At 37.9% G+C, this 19,033-nt stretch overlaps 1 protein-coding gene across 1 annotated transcript in view; it reads left to right on the top strand.

The window, feature by feature from the left end:
• Window positions 1-19,033, top strand: part of LOC145979714 (chitin deacetylase 1) — a 72,486-nt gene that overhangs the window by 20,007 nt on the left and 33,446 nt on the right. The window contains exon 2 of the mRNA XM_083112688.1: window positions 9,954-10,108. Within this exon, the coding sequence (XP_082968814.1) occupies window positions 9,954-10,108 (155 nt within the window). The remainder of the gene's footprint in view (window positions 1-9,953; window positions 10,109-19,033) is intronic.

Here is a 19,033-nt window from a genome sequence, read left to right as displayed (position 1 = left end):
TTCTTTTGTTGTGGAAGACACATCAGCAGGGGTGCCCATCTACCCCAAGGCCAATGGCGCAATTCCCCCAAAATCATGTAATGCGTCCACCCCAAATTATATTATTCTCACACTCAAACCATATAGTAATCCCCACAAAGTAAAGCTCAGGACGATAATACAATACTGTTCCTCTTTCAAACAACTCAACCCCCCTCCACCCCGTTTTCTTGGGGTAAAGATAATTATTTTAGTAACCCATAACAATAATTACGTGGATTTTATTTTCAGTGCAAATTAACTTGTTAAAGTAAAATTTTCCTGTGACAAGATTTAGAAATGCGGATTCGATATATTTTTGTCCCAAATGATGCACCTGCTTTAAACTAAGCAGTATACCAACACTAAGCATTATATTTTTAGAAGTGATGTTATTAATGAATATCGAGAATATCGATTATGTCTTGTAATGTGAAGTATAAAACTTCACGTCACCTCAGCAAAGCACCAAAGAAACACGCATTCTTGCAACGCGAGCAAGAACATTTTATATCCATCTCTTTGCAGGCTTTCAAGAATATTAATTTAATGGGGTGTCAATACTTTCTTAGGATCCCGCGATAATTAATTAGTCTTTTCCAGCTTCTCTCTTGGCACGTTCGGTGTCTAAACGTCTCTAAATTCAGTCTTCAAAAATTAATGTTCGAACTCTCTCTCCACTACAGAAATTCCTTGATAACCTAAGATTTAACACTTTATGAAAAGCTTCCTTCCCCCTTTAAATTTAATACTCAATCCTACCACCATAATTTCTAAGCCAATTTTAGACTTCCTGTTGATATTGAAGAGTGGATATTGCCTCCTCCAAAAAATTAATTCTCAGTTTCCACACAACAATTTCGCAACAGTTTAAGACAATAGTAATACCCAAGAATTGGATACCCTCTTCAATTTAATGCTCAATCCCCCTCTAACTAAAATACCCGCCATAATCTAAGACCTAGAGTTAGATACTGTCCTCCCCAGCGTTTACTTCAGAATCCTCCCAGAACCCACGTGTAAAATAAAGCCTAATATTTTGGAGGTGGATATTTCTCCCACCCACACCCTTTAATAACACCATTAAACACTTTCTTTTCTTCATCTATGGTGCAAATAAGGTGTAAAATTTTTACATATATTTTGGAAAAATATATAAATGTTGAATTTTACATTATTTGAATGAAAAAATCCCCCCAAAAAATCCCCCCCTGTGGGTACCCCTGCACATCGAAGCATTTTCACTACGGTTCTTGTACGAACCGACAAATCGCAGGATAGAAATAGCTAAATTTACCACGAGAGAAGAAAATGCAGCTCGAAAAAAATTAAGGTGAAGACAATACTATTGTCGTTTTTACGACAGCAAAGGTATTATTCAGAATATACGTATTTGTTCCAGAGGATGAAACTGTAATTGGCTGTTGCTATCGTAGTGCTCTGAATGATTATGAAAGAGAACTGACCCCCTCCGAGCTCAGTTTCCTGAGGCAGAGAGTTGATTCCTGCTCCACGGTAATGCACCGTGCCAGGGAGCAATGTTTGTCTGGGTATTCCTGCTCCAAAAACAAGTGAATGTGTTTAATCTTCCTCCCTACTCCCAAGATTAATCGCCTGTGACAGTTTTCTATTCCCGAAAGTGAAGTTGCTGCTGAAATTACGCACTTTTGATGAACACAAGACCATCTACAGGTTGTGACGTCCAATTTTCAAGTCATACCACATGAAGACTTGCAGATGTCGTATCGATCGTTGGCCAACCGTGCCACTTGCTGTATTGATGCAGGAGGGACGTACTTTCAGTAATAAACAGGAAATGTTCAATTATTTTGTTTCCTTTTCACAATATAAAATCAGTCTCATTACTTAATTGTCGGACTGTGTATATGTGTCTATTGATATCTTTTGGGGTTTGTGTGGACTATAACTACATCGAGTAGCTTTAACTTCAATGTTTAAGGATAAACCAAAAGCATTTACGACCACATATACGCGACGATAATCAAATCAACCAACTGAAACCAAATATCTGGTTAAATTTAACTGAGGAAATAATTGAAAATAAGGTAGAAACCACAAAATGCAAGTTCCCTTGAATAAGTAACAGCCTGTAGGAGACTGTCAAAGAAGGTTAAGAATGGATTGGTCTTACCCAGAATAAAAACTGGTGGAGGAACTATGTTGCTGCGACAATAACCTTCGGATTTAGGAATGCCAGAGAGTCAGTTGGAACAGGTACTGCAAGTCTTGTATTATTCGTACAAACATGGTATCCAATATAAATTTAGCCAACATAAACAAACATTGGAAGTTGTTTTTCTGTTGTCAATATTTGATGTTTTCACCGTTACTTCCAAGGAATCCATTCCGTCACAGAAGAACTATTTCTGACGACTAAATAAAGAATCGAAAGTTGCATCTTGCCGCGAGTACAGGGAAGAGAAAATTGTCAGCAGTTTCGACCCGATGATGAGAAGCGAGTGTGTCTGGTGTGGTCTGGGTTCTTTGGCTGTCTTCTGAGGTGCAAATGGGTCTCGCTTTCTAATGGGATCGAGCGGTGGGACATTCCAGTGAAAGTGACCCGACCCATTACTCCCCACGAGGAATGCTTTGAAGTGAAAACCTCCGATTTCTGCAACCCACGCGAAGACAAAAAGGCGATACCCGACTGCTTCACTTGAATCCTCATTCCTTGCATGTTAATGGCACAGTGCGCCTAGAAGACACTTTTTGAGAATCCGAAATACCTTGGAAACAATATTGATAACATAATGTGAGGAATTATCTTTCCTTGTTCATTCCTTTCTACCGTAATATACAAATCGCAGAGCTTCGTCTTTCTTGCCTAGAGACAGTGGGTGACTGCGCTGTTGAAATTAAAACTTCCTTGGACATGAAACTCACTCAAGTAATGGAGAAAGTTTACGGCAGTGCTCGAAGTGAGGGGGGGGGGTCAGCAAAGCATCCCCACCAATTGTCTCATTGTCACCATTGTTCCCGCGACTTAGCCCCAAAGCTATACGAAACATCCCCAACTAAGAATCTCCACTTCAAGGCTGGGTTTTCCAAAGTTTGTCGCCAAATTCAAGGCTTCACACATTTCAAGTTTTCTTCAATCACTCCAAGATGGAGCCTGGATCTCCATATGGACAATTTGCAATCCCATCTCTTTTTTTCACACTAAATTGCAAGAACATTTGGTGGCAAATAGGATCGTGATTAGTAGCAAAGAGGTACTACGGTAGTAAAACTATAATATTGCAGGCTTTTATTTCTATACCTTGTAACACAACTACGTGGTAGATAGGTTTTTGAAATCAAGAATATTTTTTCTGCACCGTATGGCAAATATCATGAAGTAACAAACTCCCTTCAGTTCATAACTGAGTACGTTGTTGAGTGGACAAACGTAATGTTCGAAAATAGTGAAAATGGATGATTCATAGTGTACTTCGATCGGCTGACAAATAAACAACAAAGTAGGGAAATGCACGCAGAACACAAAGTAGGGCAGGTTGGCATCAGTAACATATCACAGCGCTTAAAATTCTGGCACTTCATTGAAGTGGATACATACTCGTATATGATGACCCTAGGATAAATTATAGAAAGAGCCGCATCAAAAATTGCATTTTTTCCAACTGCTATCCCGTTTAATGCAGTCAAATGCGTCACTTTTGAAAATTACTAAGGACAAATTCAGATAATTTAAACGTACAAATTTAACCGTGTGAATTGATGCACAAAAAGTGTAAATTTTCATTGAGTTGAGTGTAGTTCATCAATGAATGAGTTATTTATACAAATGCATATTTCAGAAATAAACTTTCAGCATATCAATAAAAGAATATTCGAACATTGAAAAATGAGTGAAAAAAAATCATATTTTTATCTTTGTTGCAGTATACGGGGTCTGGGGCAAACAATATAAGCAGTGCTTACATTAAATAACCACATTTTTTCAGGGGTCTCAAAAAATCAGAATTTTTTCCCCTAATCTAATATTGATATAATTACAATTGAATTCTGACGCTTTAGTGAATTTACATTCTTTCATATAAAATAATATTTTCACTTCATTATTTCAATCAATAATTAAACGAATGGAGTGCAGGGGATCCGGACCCCTCCCCGAAAGACTTACCAAGTACTAAAATAAAATAATGGAAATATACTTTTCAGCAGAACTGTTCTTGATTGTACTATTGGTTATTCAGAAGGCAAGGGTTATTATTATTATTATATTTGGATTTACTGCTTTGAAGACAGTACAAAAGAGGATTTATGCACACTACGACTAGACTAATGATAATATGCATAAAATATTAATCAGGAATATTGCATTTCGTCAACTGGATCTAGCATCCTTTTTTATTATTTGATAAATAATCAATTCTTTATCTATTTGACCTTAATTTCCTTGTTTTTAAACAAATTTTGGCGATCTTAAGTACACGCCAAGCTAGATTACGATGTTATATCTATATTCATATACCATCTTTTTGCGTATTAGTCTAATAATAAAAATACAATATTAATAAATGTACATATTTTAATCAATTTATTTTATTTTATTATAACATATTTTAATATAAACATTATTATTATTATTATTGACACATTTGGTCCGGACCCTCCCCCCGAAATATACTTCTAGATACGTGTCTGGCTTTTTAGTATGTCAAGACAATCCATGAAGTCAGAAAAAATCAAAGCTGTTTCTTATTAGAAACACCAACGTCCCATACACTCGAAAACACCACTATTTTTATTTAGCGCGGGGCCCAGTTGCCTTCCCTAGGGTCGGCTCTGGCACCAACACACGCTTGCCGATTTCTCTTAAAATGAAAATGTTTGGTTAATATCTTACAAGAAAATTGTTTAGCGTTTAGGGCAAAAAAGTTGCTATGTACAGTGGGAGAAAATTTAAAGCGATCATCTAACAAGGAACGGTTCGTGTGATTGTCGCTGATATTTGCGAAACTAAACTGATCTTGTGTTTCGCAGAACATAAGAAAAGATGTGTGGCCCAGTTTGACATGCTATGGACTACAGGTGACTGAAGGAGAGAGTAGGAATGTTCATGTGGGAAGAGTGCGAATGTCGGGGGAAAGGAAGACGAGTTATGGAAACGTTCGGTTAGTTGTATAATGGACGTGAGTACAGACAGTTATGTGCATTATGCACAATGAAACAAACTGTGATCGTTAAGTTGTTAGCAGATGAAACACCAACGAGTGTAGTTTTCGAACAGATTAAAGCTTATCGCCCACCGAAACGCCGGAAATGGTCGAACTTCCGAGTGGAAAATTCCATGTATCTCTCACCTACAAATTTCTAGCACGGAAATTCCGCGCTTTGGTTCCTTGCGTTTCCCTGTAGTGGGCGTTGCACCATTTGATTTCAATAGAAGCAAACAACAGAAGTTCTGTTGTCACGTTTCTCCGCGTCTGAGTGGATGACAAGTTTAAAACAGTTGTTTGAAGAAGAGGTTGTTATTGAAGATGATAGACGAAGAAGGCACTTAGATGTTGAGGAAATTGATAGTGATTTCGGTGATGGTCCAGTGTTACAAGTAGGGAAATTTCATAGTTGAGAAAGCAGTAGTCGTTTATATGTTCCAACACCACAAAAACAGGAGAGAAAATCATTTACTGTAGCGTACTTAGCCGATGCACAAAATCTAGAGTCATACGATTGTGTCTAAAAGATTCAACCGATGGCCAAATCAATACATAGGCAGAGTCCCTTCTGGTCACAATGCAGAGAGTCTATGTTTCCAGGCTCCTATGACTCCTATGCTTATTGTCCACGGTAGTTATAATTTCTTTTAGTTTGCATTCTGAAAACACTATTTAGAAATCGGAATTGCGCGACAATACCTGGATCCCCTTCCTTGTAAATTAAATGTAATCCTGTAGCAAACAATAAATATAATATACCCACTACCAGCCTTACAGCAAATAAGAAGAGGAAAAATTGGAAAAAGTGAGAAATAGCTCGGATGGGAAATAATGTACCTGAGGGAATATGCTAAGATGACTTTGATTTTGTCAGTTGTTTACCGAAACCAATTTATAGAGGAGCTCTGTGCCGTGATAATAACAGCGGTTTAATAACGGCAAACATTAATCATGAGAAGGTGTCGTTATTAAATTTATTTAATGGCAGGATTCAGATGATATTACGTGTAGAGATTGTATTGAATTACATTCGTTAGAGTTATTTTGTACCAATATTTATATTCGATTGTGTACTTTCACTATTTAAATAATATAAATATTGTCACAATGATAGGAAAGGCTGTACTAAAGTGATAGCAAATAGCTACTATATTAAAATTTCATCTTCATGTACCTAATGATTTCTATGAAAAAGGGGCAGAACTAGGCTAACATTAACCAATTAGGCCGGTGATTCCCAAAGTGTGCGCCACGGTGGCCTGACGCGCTGTGGGTGGCTTACTGGGGCGCCGCGACTTGTTCTACGTAATATTTTCACTGAAATGACACGTATTCAAATGTACGTGCAAACTTAGTACTTTTTATGTGTAAAATGTTTCTGAATTTGAAACATGTGTGTGCTTATCTTTTAACTTAAAGCAAGCAATCTATCCACGCCAATTGAGCGTTGCAAGTGTTAGATAGGCCTACATTCTGACTTGGGAAATAATCTTGAAACACTAAGGGTGCCATGAAACGAAAATGTTTGGGAACCCCTGAATTTGGCAATTGAAACTGTCTCTAAGATACCCCCAAATAAATTAGCGTACGCACGCCCTCTCTAGAACAGCTCTATAATATCCATCCGCCAACCTCCTCCGTTATGCTCGTGAATTTTATGTATTTCGTATATTCCGTTTTAATATCAATTTATCTGTGAATTTCAGTGCAATCTCAGCAGCATTTTTTAAACTTGCTCTTGTTATTATCAGAGGCGTACTCAAGTTGGGGGCAGATTACCCTATGGACTTCAATTTCTGGAAGAAAATAGGAATAATGAGTTTACTCTACATTCCTATTCAAAACTGTATTCCAATTGAATTTATTATCGTGCGTCTACGTAAATTCTATTCAGTGAGTACTGTAAATATATTTGTGAACGCACAGTAGGCAAACACATGCACGGAATAAGACTGAAAGGAGGAAGACTGCTACATGTGTAAAAGGGACGAATTCAATACCTCAGGTGTCGACTACTAGAGGGCAGAATCATTCAAAATTTTAGATTTTACTTTTATAATGCAGTCGTTGTGTAGAAAATGAAGTATTAATAAAGAATAAATTAAAGAAAGTTGTCTCTCTCAAACTGGTGTGAAGGATACTAACAATTAGGTTGACATTTTTCTATTCTCACTGTTGAGATGGTTATTCGTGAAGTGTCCAAATAAAAGTTTTATTATTTTCCTTGCTACCAAGGACTATAGTTACATCTCGGTAGTTAAAGTGATCTTCATCTTTTATATTATTCGGTATTAGTGGCAACAGAGGAGAAAGGTTTTTCGTGTCTAGATCACAGTGAGGATACGTCAACTGCTTAAGAAACCAAGGGTTGAAGGTTTTACATATCCGTAGCCGAGTGCCTTGATGAACAAACAGAAAGAACGGAAGTTTACAGTCGCAACTCTCCCAGCTTGACACAGCGGGCTTAACAGCCATATTCTTGTGATCCTTTTCATTTTCTGTTACATTTTCGATACATGTCAAAATACTCTACCCGGTGGTTAATGTATAGTTGTAGTTGAATTTCTCTTTCACAGAAAACATTTCTCCTAAATAATATCAGGGTTTATTGAAGGGATGCAAATTAGAAGGTATCATAAGAAACATTACGACAGAAAATTGTGACCGTTGCAAATATATACGTAATACGAAAATGTTACTGAAAATTGTTACAGAAATTTGAAAGGTTATATGATAATTGGATGGTACTAATTGTAATCCAAATAAGAATTACATTTTTTATTATTTTGGTTCGGTTAAATTATGCTGCGAAGGAAAAAAATGTATTGCACACTTCAATCAGCTTGACTTTAATATGTGATACGGGTATATTCAGATATCCCGGTAGTTGTGATCTTATTCACCTAATTTCTCGTTTCCTTTTTGTCTTAATTTTTACCCAAATTTCCCTGCGCGGAGGAAAATTTATCTTCATGTAGCAATACTATCGTTACCTTAAACTGCCGTGATATATAACCAACTGCCAATAATTTGAATAATAATAATATCAAATTACTATGAATATTATTATCATATTATTATTATTTTATTATTTTTTCTTCAGATAACCACCAGATACCGACAGTTAGTTTGTAAACATTTTACCATATATCTGAAGCCTGAATAGGTGTATGTCACCTTTACGGAAGGAACTCTAACGCGAATCTCCTTTACACGTAATAGCTCCTGGAAATAATATTCTTGCAGACTAACGAAGCTCTACAGCCATGCTGTTGTGTATGCTGCATGTGCTTGCAGCCTCATTTATTGTTCATTGATTTAGTTTATTTTACTACGCTTTTATGCCACTTTTGGCTAATCGCGAAGATGAGGATGAACGATGAAATTGATGAATGCACGCTCAGAAAAAAACAACCATGCCAAGGCCGGGATTCGTACCCGGGATCCCTGGCGTCGTAGGGAGCTGTGCTAACCACTCCGCCACGAAGGTCGGCTACAGCCTCGCTTGTTTCAGTTATGTGGATATTTATATCCTCAGATACATTTTTATATTTATCGTGATAAAAGAAGGGTTGTTAAAAGTCCAGGAACCATAAAATTCTAATGGGTTCTATTGGGTTCCGCTGCAGGACCGGAACATTTTTTCTCGCACAATTTAAATTCGGTCCAAGTTGCATATTGCTTCATTGAAGAAAGGTTCCTGGACCGAATTCAATCGAGCCGGAAAAAGGTTCCTGGACCGTATTTTAATTGATCTGCTAAAATTATTTCTGGAGCGAATTGAAATTCTTTAGAGATAAAAAGGTTCTTTACGGTACAGAACCCATTAACGTTTGCTGATTTTCTCTCCTGGACCGGAATTGAATGTATTTAAAATTCCTGGACCCTTAACAATCCTGGATAAAAGAGTTCACCTCTGAATCCTGACACTCTTATTTACTGGTTTGTAAGTCCTTAGTGCTGACTTAATCTGAAATACCGAATATATTGAAGCAGTGATGACATGGATCCCATCCCTGGGTGACGGGAAGGGGATGTAACCGGTTCGTGGACCCCCTGGAAATTACAATACTTCATTTCAGGTTACAGACAAGCAGAAAGCTTATTATTGTTATTGTTAACTTCAGAAATAAAGTTAAGTTATTTAGTATTCTAACAGAATATGTAAGGTAAAATCTGCGTTAGATAGAAAAAATGAGCGCAAAATACAGGATGTACGTTATATTTTCATCTTATAGCCTACCATATAATGCAAAGAACCGTTCACATTTCAAATGACCTAAACTTTGTGACTAAAATACCCCCCACAAACTTTTAAACCTTTGTCTTGGACGAGGTGTGTAATAGTTAATAATAAAGCTATAACTATTAGCACTATTAGCCCTTCCTTCTAGTACTTCCTGCCAAAAGCAGGAGCACAATGTCCCTTCTAAAGCTGCAAAACTTTCATTTTTCCACCCAAGTTCCCCTTCATCTTTAAAAAAGTGAAATCACAATTAGGCTATAAAACTTCATTAACTATTACTATTATGATTAGTAGCTGTGCATTTCAGTACACTAACTGTATGGAATGTAAGAAGTAGAAGATGTGGCGCTAGTGTCGAATATTAAGCCACATTTTCCGAAGGTACAGATGTTCTGGTGCCAAGATATCTCGGGGCCGTTAGAAGTCTATGAATTTAAGAAAACCTGCCTTCAATGGTTACTAAATTTCAATATTTACAAATCATTTTTCCTGTTTGTGTCTTCCAGAAGCCACTGGCGTGCGAGTGAAGAGGCAGGAAGAAACCAAGAAGGAGGAGAGCTTCGAGCAGGAGCTCTGCAAAGACAAGGACGCCGGCGAGTGGTTCCGACTGGTGGCCGGGGACGGAGACAACTGCAGAGATGTGATTCAGTGCACATCGTCGGTAAGTGTTCTCTTTTTTAGAGTTATCTATAACATGGCGTTCATTACACAGATTCGTAAAGACTTCAAGCATTTTTTTTTAATTGTAAAAAAACAAAATGGAGCTGGGTTTGTAGTGTAACCACTATATTCCATGAGTACTTATCAACGTAGATTCCTTAGTAGTGTCAGCTCTGTCTTCTAGTAATCAAGGGATTACGTGTTCGATACCCGGTGGCACAGTTGTTCGGATTCCCCTTTAAACACTGTAAGTCGGGTCCCGATTAGCCTATGTGACATAAATTGGCCTTAAAAACAAATTCTGACTTTCCAGAAATTTGCAGATGGATTTTTCGTTACGTACAGGTGCTTAAACAAATTGACCAATCGCCGACCTTCCTGGTCGAGTGCTTATCACAACGCGTTTTGATGCCAGGAGTCCTGGGTTTGAATCCCAGCTTGGGAATGAGTGTTGTTTGTGAATACTCCTTCATCAATTTTATCATGTAGACCCGGGTTCGATTCCCGGGGTGAGTCTTTATCCGACTTTGTCCCCACATAAAAGCTGCTCTGGGGCTCACCCAGCCTCAAATCAATCAATGGCTATCTGTGGCAACACTTGGGTTAAGGCGGCCGGAGTGTGGTGCTGATCACCTTACCTCTAAAATGACCGACATCGAGAATGTGTGGGGCCCTACCCCCACATCCCCTAAATATGTCTTCATGGGAGTAAGCACTGGAACTTTACCTTTACCATCACTCATCTTCATCACGATTAGCCGAGAGGAGGGAGAAAAGCGAAGTAACTTAATCAATCAATCAGATTTTCCAATCAAGCAAACTATTATGTGATAGGTGTGTCTGTACACCAATTATTTTTATTTGCAATATTTTCTGAGCAATCAAAACATTTATCGATTCGTTCGATTTTAAATTCAAAATTAAATCGACGCAAGACAAGGCCAGTTGCAAAATAGGCTTGATTCCGTGAAATTATTTTTTGTTCCTGTCAGAACATTTAAGTGACAAACGTAGAAGCTCTGAAGTATAAAGCGATCAGCATAACAATAGTTGTGTGCATGTTCTACCTACTCCACCTTTCGAGTTTGGATTCGTCCACCCGAGCTAGGCGTGTCCCTGGACTTGTATATTTTCAACTTTTTTTTGTTTTTGTTTTGAGAGATCGAAGGTTAAATGCATATATATATTGTTGACGGAGAGAAGATCGATGTTATTTATGGCACAGTACGTTAGTTCCAGGGATGTTGTTCAGCCCAGTGTCTGCAGTAGCATCTAGCAATAATAGTTATCGATTTGGTTTGATTGTTATCTAGAACAGACAAATCTACAGGAGGGTCGTACATAACTTGAAATCCTTGCAAAAACAAATTACTTGAAGCAAAGCATTTCTTACTCTATTCTTATTCCTTTTAAAACCATTCTGGGAAACTTAGTTAATTGACTTACATTGCCTTCATCTCTTCAATTTTCGCATTGTTTCATTTTTTACCTAAAACAATTATAATTACTTCATTTACAATGTTTCTAATTGATTAATTGCAGGCCAAGCTGTACAAAAACTTAATAATATATTAAAAAGCCAAGTAACGTCATCTCTTGTTCTTCCCTACAAAGTTATTTCATTGTATTCGTTTCCAAGTCGTGTCCATGGATGTCCGCAAGAATATTTTCAGGGAGGGGCAAGCAAGATAATTTATTTCAGGGGAGGGGACCAACGAGGAATATTTTTATCCCTAATTGTGATGCCCCCTAAAAAAAAAACACTGAAATTATCATGTTCCTTCAACGCCCTTATAATAATTAACATAAATTACTGTGATTGAATTGAAATTGTGTCAAATATATACCTTTTAGGTGCATATTCATTTTCCAGGGGGACCGTGCCCCCCCCCCTTTATGCTGCGCCTTTTGCTCGGTGAATATAGTAAAGAGTATACCCAGACCGCTTAAAAAGTTGGACATTAAGTATTTGTCGACTGAGATGCTTTATTCACTACTGGATGATTCGTAAATCGTACAAAGTTGGCAATGTTTTTCTACAATTTATGCACAGATAAGATAGTTGGGACTGAACGTACAGTTTTAAGTGAGATCGGAACCATACTGTGCAGTATGCTTTCAAGGGCTATCAACTCTTGTTTACAAGGCGAAAGAGTTGTCACTACACCATGGGATACCCCCAACAAAACCTGCAATGACATGTGAATGTAAACCTGAAAATTTGGGGGTGAGTACTTACAAGTTATGCATATCACACATCAACACATCTAAACTATAAGCCAGATTGTTTATTCGGGTACATTTCCCGCCACTTTGAGATCTGTTGCCTGAGGAATGTTGCTGCCAATAAAAATAAAAATGGGACACACGGATTCTGAAATACTGGATCCCCTACAATGCGTTATGCGTGTTGCCTAACTCTGCGGCAATAGCAAAACTTCCTATCGAAATGTTTATATTGAAGTTGGTTCATCGCCCCGGAGTTAGGCAACACGCATTGCAGGAAATCAAGTATTTCTGGATCTGTGTTTTTTATTGCGGGTGGCTGTACCTTGGATGCAAACATGGCGGAGTGGTTTACACAGCATGCTATGAATCCAGTGGTTCCGAGTTCGAATCCCGGCCTGGACACGTGTGTTCCTTGCGAGTGTCCCCCTATCACTCTCATTACATCATCACTCATCCTCATCGCCGCGACTAGCCAAAAGTCCAGAAAAGTGAGACTAAATAGCAACATGGCGACTGATCATACTTCTGTACGAGTATTTCAAAAGGGGAAAAATCAACTGCACGCTTTTCCGGGAATCTCTGGAGCAAGGAAACGAAAGCAAGTCTCTGCGCAAGTAGCGATCGAGAGAGCACGACCAATGAACGCATGCGGGGGAACGGGATTACGTGGAATGGGAGCGACTGCAGTTACCAGCCTTTGAAGCAGCCTATACTCCTTCGCCCCACCACTCGCTTTCTCCCCTTCTCTGTTATGTGCGGCTTTGCTCGACAAATTTCGGGGATAGAGTATAGTGGCGCGAACTGTACCTTCTGCCCCATAATAAGTCTCTTCGGTGGACGAGAGCATTGAGTACCAAACACGCGATTTTGCCACAGACTTTACCACGTTCGAGCCTTGGCGCTGGCATAGGTTTTCCTTTCTTGTGACCCTTCCATCAGCTTCATCTAATCGCTTCATTGTAGCGATTCGCTGAAATTATCATAAAAACGACGCTAAATAAGAAAAATACTAAATAAAACTAACAATATGTTAAATTCATGTAAATGGCGATAGGTTCCATCGTTAATGTCTAAAGCGCGATAGTTTCCCTCTTTCACGCCTAAAATTAATATAAAATTAAAACTGAATGGTGTCCTCTTCCATGGCCATGCGGTCTGAGGCGCTGTGCTTTGGGCTCCGACTGCGGGACGGCATAGGCTCCAGTCCGCCTGGGTTCAGTCTCTGGGTTCTCGGCCTGTGTATGGGACCGGTGGCAACCCACCATCGTCAGGAAATTGGGGAGCTACGAGTGAGTAGTGTAGCTCGGTCACGGATATCTCGGGGTTCGACGTGCTGACCCCACGTCACAACATTACCGGTTGAAGATCTCCACATCTCTAGGTAGGATTGTGGGTGGGAGACTGGCAGTCGGGAGATAGGCCAAGGCCCTTCAAGGGCTATCGAGCCACGGGTTATTATTATTATTATTATAAAACTGAATGATGAATTAATATAGAAATAAATTATGATCACCCCCTAAGACATCTAAAATGTACATAAAACCATCACCTAGCATTAGAGTAAATGGTCATCACTCTTTTAATATCTACAATGGACATTTCCACTATGACCTGAAAAACGTTTTAAATCCATGCATTTTACTGATAATGACACCAAAATAAAATGTGCAAAATATCTCGGCAATATTTGTTTTGGTTCTCGATAAACGCGCATTCGAACACTGTTGAAATTCACATCCTACGTCACTGATTTGAAAGCGTCCTCTGATTGGCCTGACGTCATTACTTAGAAATGCGTGCAGGCAGGGCTTCTGCTCGTTCCGTCAACTTAGCATGAGCCGCGGAAGCGACAGCAGTCACTTGTTACTGTGTAAATATCTTATAACTTCCAGTGCAAAAATGTGTGCTCCATTTCTTGGAAATTAATTATGCCCTAACAGTATAGCAGTATTTACTCGTATAATTCAACCACTCGGTAGAGGGTTTTTCCATTAGGCTGACAAAGCAATACTGGTACAGTCAATGGCTGAACACGTGAACAGCCTTGTTCATTACCAATACATAGGTTCTGACTGGCAAGAAATTATTGTTACAAGAATGCCTTTTCTGGAATTACAATTATTTTCGTCATAATATTTTCTTCGCAAATTTTAAAAGAACGATACGTTTAGAACACTCGGGGTTACACGCCAATTTCTTCAGTATAAGAGGTGATATGGTAAAAAAAGGTACGCAGAAATTTTAAATTTCCTGCACAAAACGACAGTTTCTTCAGTTAATATACATATATATTGCAAATTTATGTATTTTTCCTACATTTACGTCGCTTTCCATCACTTTCTTTAACCGTAGCGATGAGAATGAATGGTTAATTTAGTATGTATCTTCTCTAATGTCACATTTCTTCCCACTTTTGGCTAATCGCTACGATGAAGATGAATGACTACAAGCAGTATTCGAAGTCGGGGTGCAGGAGAAACCCCTCCCCACTACCACCACCACCAACCAGCACAATCTAAGTATCACCCAACCTGCCCACGAGACGAGACGAAACTTCGGTCTGTTCCGTTTCGTTTCGAAAACATTCGCTTCTCCCGTCTCCTTTTGTGAGATGAGACGGGAAATGTCTCGTCTCGTGAGTAACACTAACTTTAACCATGGAAGCATGCCCCTAGCCGTCCCCAAAGTCTCGAGCAAACATCCCCCCACCTAATAATTTCCACTTCAATGAAAGAACACTCACAAAGGAACATTCATGCCCAGGTCTAGAGTCAAACCTGGAACATGCGACTTCATCAGATAAATCATGAATTTTGTGTATAATAATTACAACGCCAGTTCATTCGTGGTAATTCTGAATCGGCGGTTTGGTTTGCATATATAAGCAGGATAATATCCAGTTTTCAAGGGCTCGTAGAGTTGAAACGAGTAGTCAAAAAAAATCATTAAGAATTTTCTTGTCTTTATAATCTCTATGCACTGTGAAAGTTTGTACGATAAGCCTTTGCATACGTTGTTAATTCTATATTTTTCGACACTTGAGACGAGAACGAGAATTGCCCTCCGAAACCGAGACGAGAACGAGACGGATGTTATACACATTATTTCCTTGTGATAATTACACATAAACTAAGCTTTGAAATATACTGTGCAATTGATGTAATCTTCTGCAGTGTACTTTCCCTTATCATGATTTGCGCAACAGAAATTAAACACAAACTGAAATTGCTTTATAGAAATGAAAGTAAAATAGGCTTTATCAAAAAATTGAAGAATGTGAAAATTCTTATTTTGCACTAAATAGGTTACGGTAAATTTCGATAAATATAAGTTTAAAATATATTTCAGAAAATTTGGTCAGTAACCAATTTTACAAGGAATATTTTTTACATGACCTAAGAACACGCACGCAGCAAAACAACATTTATCTTGCACGTGAGTAGCAGGATATTTAATAGAAGAATGATCATTACAAAGCATAGCTTTCCTTTCCACTATCGCTCCTTCTTCCATTATTTAAATCTGTACAGATTTGTAAAACTGCTGCACACGTTGGTTCTCCGTGACTACCCACAGTAAACTGAACGCTCGAAGAGCAGACGACAAACGAGCTCTAAATAGTGACGTATTAACATGGCGGGGTATGTTTTGAGCGCAACGCTAGCCTTGCAACTTTAGAAATCTCGTTTTTGCCTTTAACTGAATGCAGAGAAACGCGAGAACTTACAGGGGTCATATTTCCAAGGTGTAGTTTCTAAAATTGCTTTTTAAAAAATTGAGTGGAAATGTCCATTACCAAATCAACCCTCTCTGGAACCATGGGTACCCATGGACATTTTCGAAATGGGGGAGAGGTCAAAATATAGAAGTTGTATCCTTACTTTAGACATGCTTTGATTTTGATAATGTTTACATGTCATCCTAAGCAAGAAGTGAATTAAGCAAAGGAGAAAAGACGTGGAAAAACCGCATAGAATTAGAGAAAGCGATAGAATTAAAGCTACCGTAAACATAAAACAAATTGAAGAAAGAGTTAAAAGGAAAATGTTAGAGAAATGTAAAAGTAAGGGAACTGCAGAAGGAGAAAAAGAAATGAAAAAGATGAGTGTCCGACAAACAAAGAGATATGATAGCAGAGAGAGAGAGAGAAAGATAAAGAAAGAGAATATAAAAGCAAGACAAAGTTAAGGAGAGAGCGAAGAGAAACATCAGAAGATCTTGACAATCAGATAGCGTTCTTTGCTTACCGAGAAATGGACGAGTAAAGGGTTACAAGTAAAAGTGAGATAGGAACAATAAGCAATTCTAAAAATAACAATACATACAAATATTAATTGCATTCGACTACTTTCGAAGTATAAAATGAAACATCACCCCCTTGAGCCGTTTGAAACAGCCACTCTTGATTGAATCTAGCGGACGATACCTAGAAAAGTCATCCATCCACCCTTTAGTTGATCTGCCGCTGTCCGCTACTCACAGGAATGCAATGAGTGATAAAATTGTTTAAAGTATCGGAAAGAAAGGACATTTCTACAATACGTACATTCGTTCTTCTACACATACAAAGTTTAGCGCATTGTAGAAAAGATTGTCATATTTGTAGTGAAGCCAATTTAAGTACAGTAACATGTTCAAGCAATTTCAAGCTTGTCTTTTTTGTTCATAGATGGGAGGACATAACCATATTAACAGTGGTCATAGAAAATACAATATCCTGTAATATTAATTTAATATTATTTACTCATTAATACCCACTACTATTCGTGCATAAAACAGGTAGCGATATCTACTGTTTCCCTTTAAGTAATTAACAATACGTAATAATTATTGCATATGATCTATACGAAATATTTATGTGAACAATTATCTTACGAGTTCATGTTGAGGTGGTGTGTTGTGTCATAAATAGTGATGTCTTTTTCCTCGCAATAAGCCTCAACCTCTGCAATACCTCAATAAAAGAGCGTAGTACGCAAATTTATTTGTCAATTAGTCCTCTGAATAGATAAACACTTTTGTTATCTTTGAGGAGGCGGAATTCTCCAACACGAAGTGGGTGTTGAATTCATACTGACTACTAATACCGCGTTCATTCTTTATTAAACATTTACGGAATTATTTTTAAAATCCATGAAAAACATTGTCCAGCTAATTGTGATATACAAGTAGTGATTATCATGAACATTTTATGGTAAGAAATATGAATTTAAGATACTCCTATTTCAAAGACAGAAAAATCTGCACTTTTCAAAAGGGTTACTTCTGGTTCAAAATTAGTTGTTTTATGTTAATTCGTGATTGTGAGGATTATGCACAATTCCTCTCAGCTACATTTGCTCCACATTACTTTGTTTAAAATAGAAATGGCCGAAAGCAATTGCAGTTCATATGTGGTCGTTTTCTCTCTGCAGAATTATGAAATGACAATAAGATAAATCTGCTGTAAGACATAGCATTGTTACTCAACACCGCTTTTCAATGAACTTTCAGTTATGGATTCTGAAACAAATATGGTGTCAGAATTAATAGCACTTTAAAGTTCCTTCAGTAGATAATAATAAATGGTGCATTGACAAAATATTTGAATAATTAAACATAATTAAATATCTACATACACCTTGACTGCGCACAAATGCAAGACCTCTAGTTTCGCAATGCGTTACTCCACTCTTGAGGTGTACTACGTCACAATGTGTAGTACCCGACGGAAACAAATGCTATACTGCGGAGTTTCCTTCAGGCATACCGAGGAATTAATTCAGTGAAGGCCACGAACGCGTCTGCCACACACACCCTTGCCTCTTTGTTCATCTTCTGACGGCACCTTAATGTTACAAATAAGCAGTGCTAATTAAATAAATAAAAAATGCCAGAGGAAAAATACAGTTAACATGAGCTACATATTGCACTAAATATGCAACAAAAAGAAGAAATAAATATTATACTAGAGCTAATGTTGACAACTATTTTTGACGCATGTATCTATGGACGTGTTAAATAGAATCAAATATCCTACGACAAACAATATTATACGTATTCCGACTGTCAACGTTTTGAAAAGTTTGTCTCATGAAGAATATGTTATGTAAACAATCAAATTTTTGTGTTTTTGTCGTGCTTCCAAAGCGTATAATTATATCTAAACCCCGCTTTGGTGATTTGCCTCAACGTTGGCAATACAATAATAGGACGCCTACACGTAGACACTTAATACTGCCTTTCACAACACCCCTACCGATTGGTGGGGAAATAATTTACTTCCATATAAAGTGGCCTCTTATTGTATGATTCAAGGTCACCTGTTTAAATTTTCAAACCCTGCTTCGCCTGGTTTTACCATAGCGAGAGTCGTTGATCACAGTGTTATGTCACACGCCACAAGAGGGTGACAATTGTTCCATATCGAAAAAGGACGAACTTGGACGCATGCACGTTTGTTCTGTTGACGTAATAAAGGAATAAATTCAGAAAAATTAAAAATTAAAGAAAGGGTCTAATAATTTCAATTCTGTGGGCTAGCAGTGCTGGCCTTGCTGCACTGGAATGCACGCCCATGGTGACATATATAGAATAACTTAATAAAATTTTCGTCCATTTTTGCATCGGCTAAAAATAATTCGGATAAAGTCTTCGCCTCCATAAAGACTGGCTGTATTGATTCAATTTTTGTTATTTGGCGTTGCGTTTCTGCTAC

This window comes from Lepisma saccharinum, chromosome 26 (genome assembly GCF_977018435.1).
Source record: "Lepisma saccharinum chromosome 26, izLepSacc3.1, whole genome shotgun sequence".
Classification (NCBI taxonomy): Eukaryota; Metazoa; Arthropoda; class Insecta; order Zygentoma; family Lepismatidae; genus Lepisma; species Lepisma saccharinum.
The sequence above is the reverse complement of the archived record's forward strand: the minus strand, read 5'-3'. Positions and strand labels throughout refer to the sequence as shown.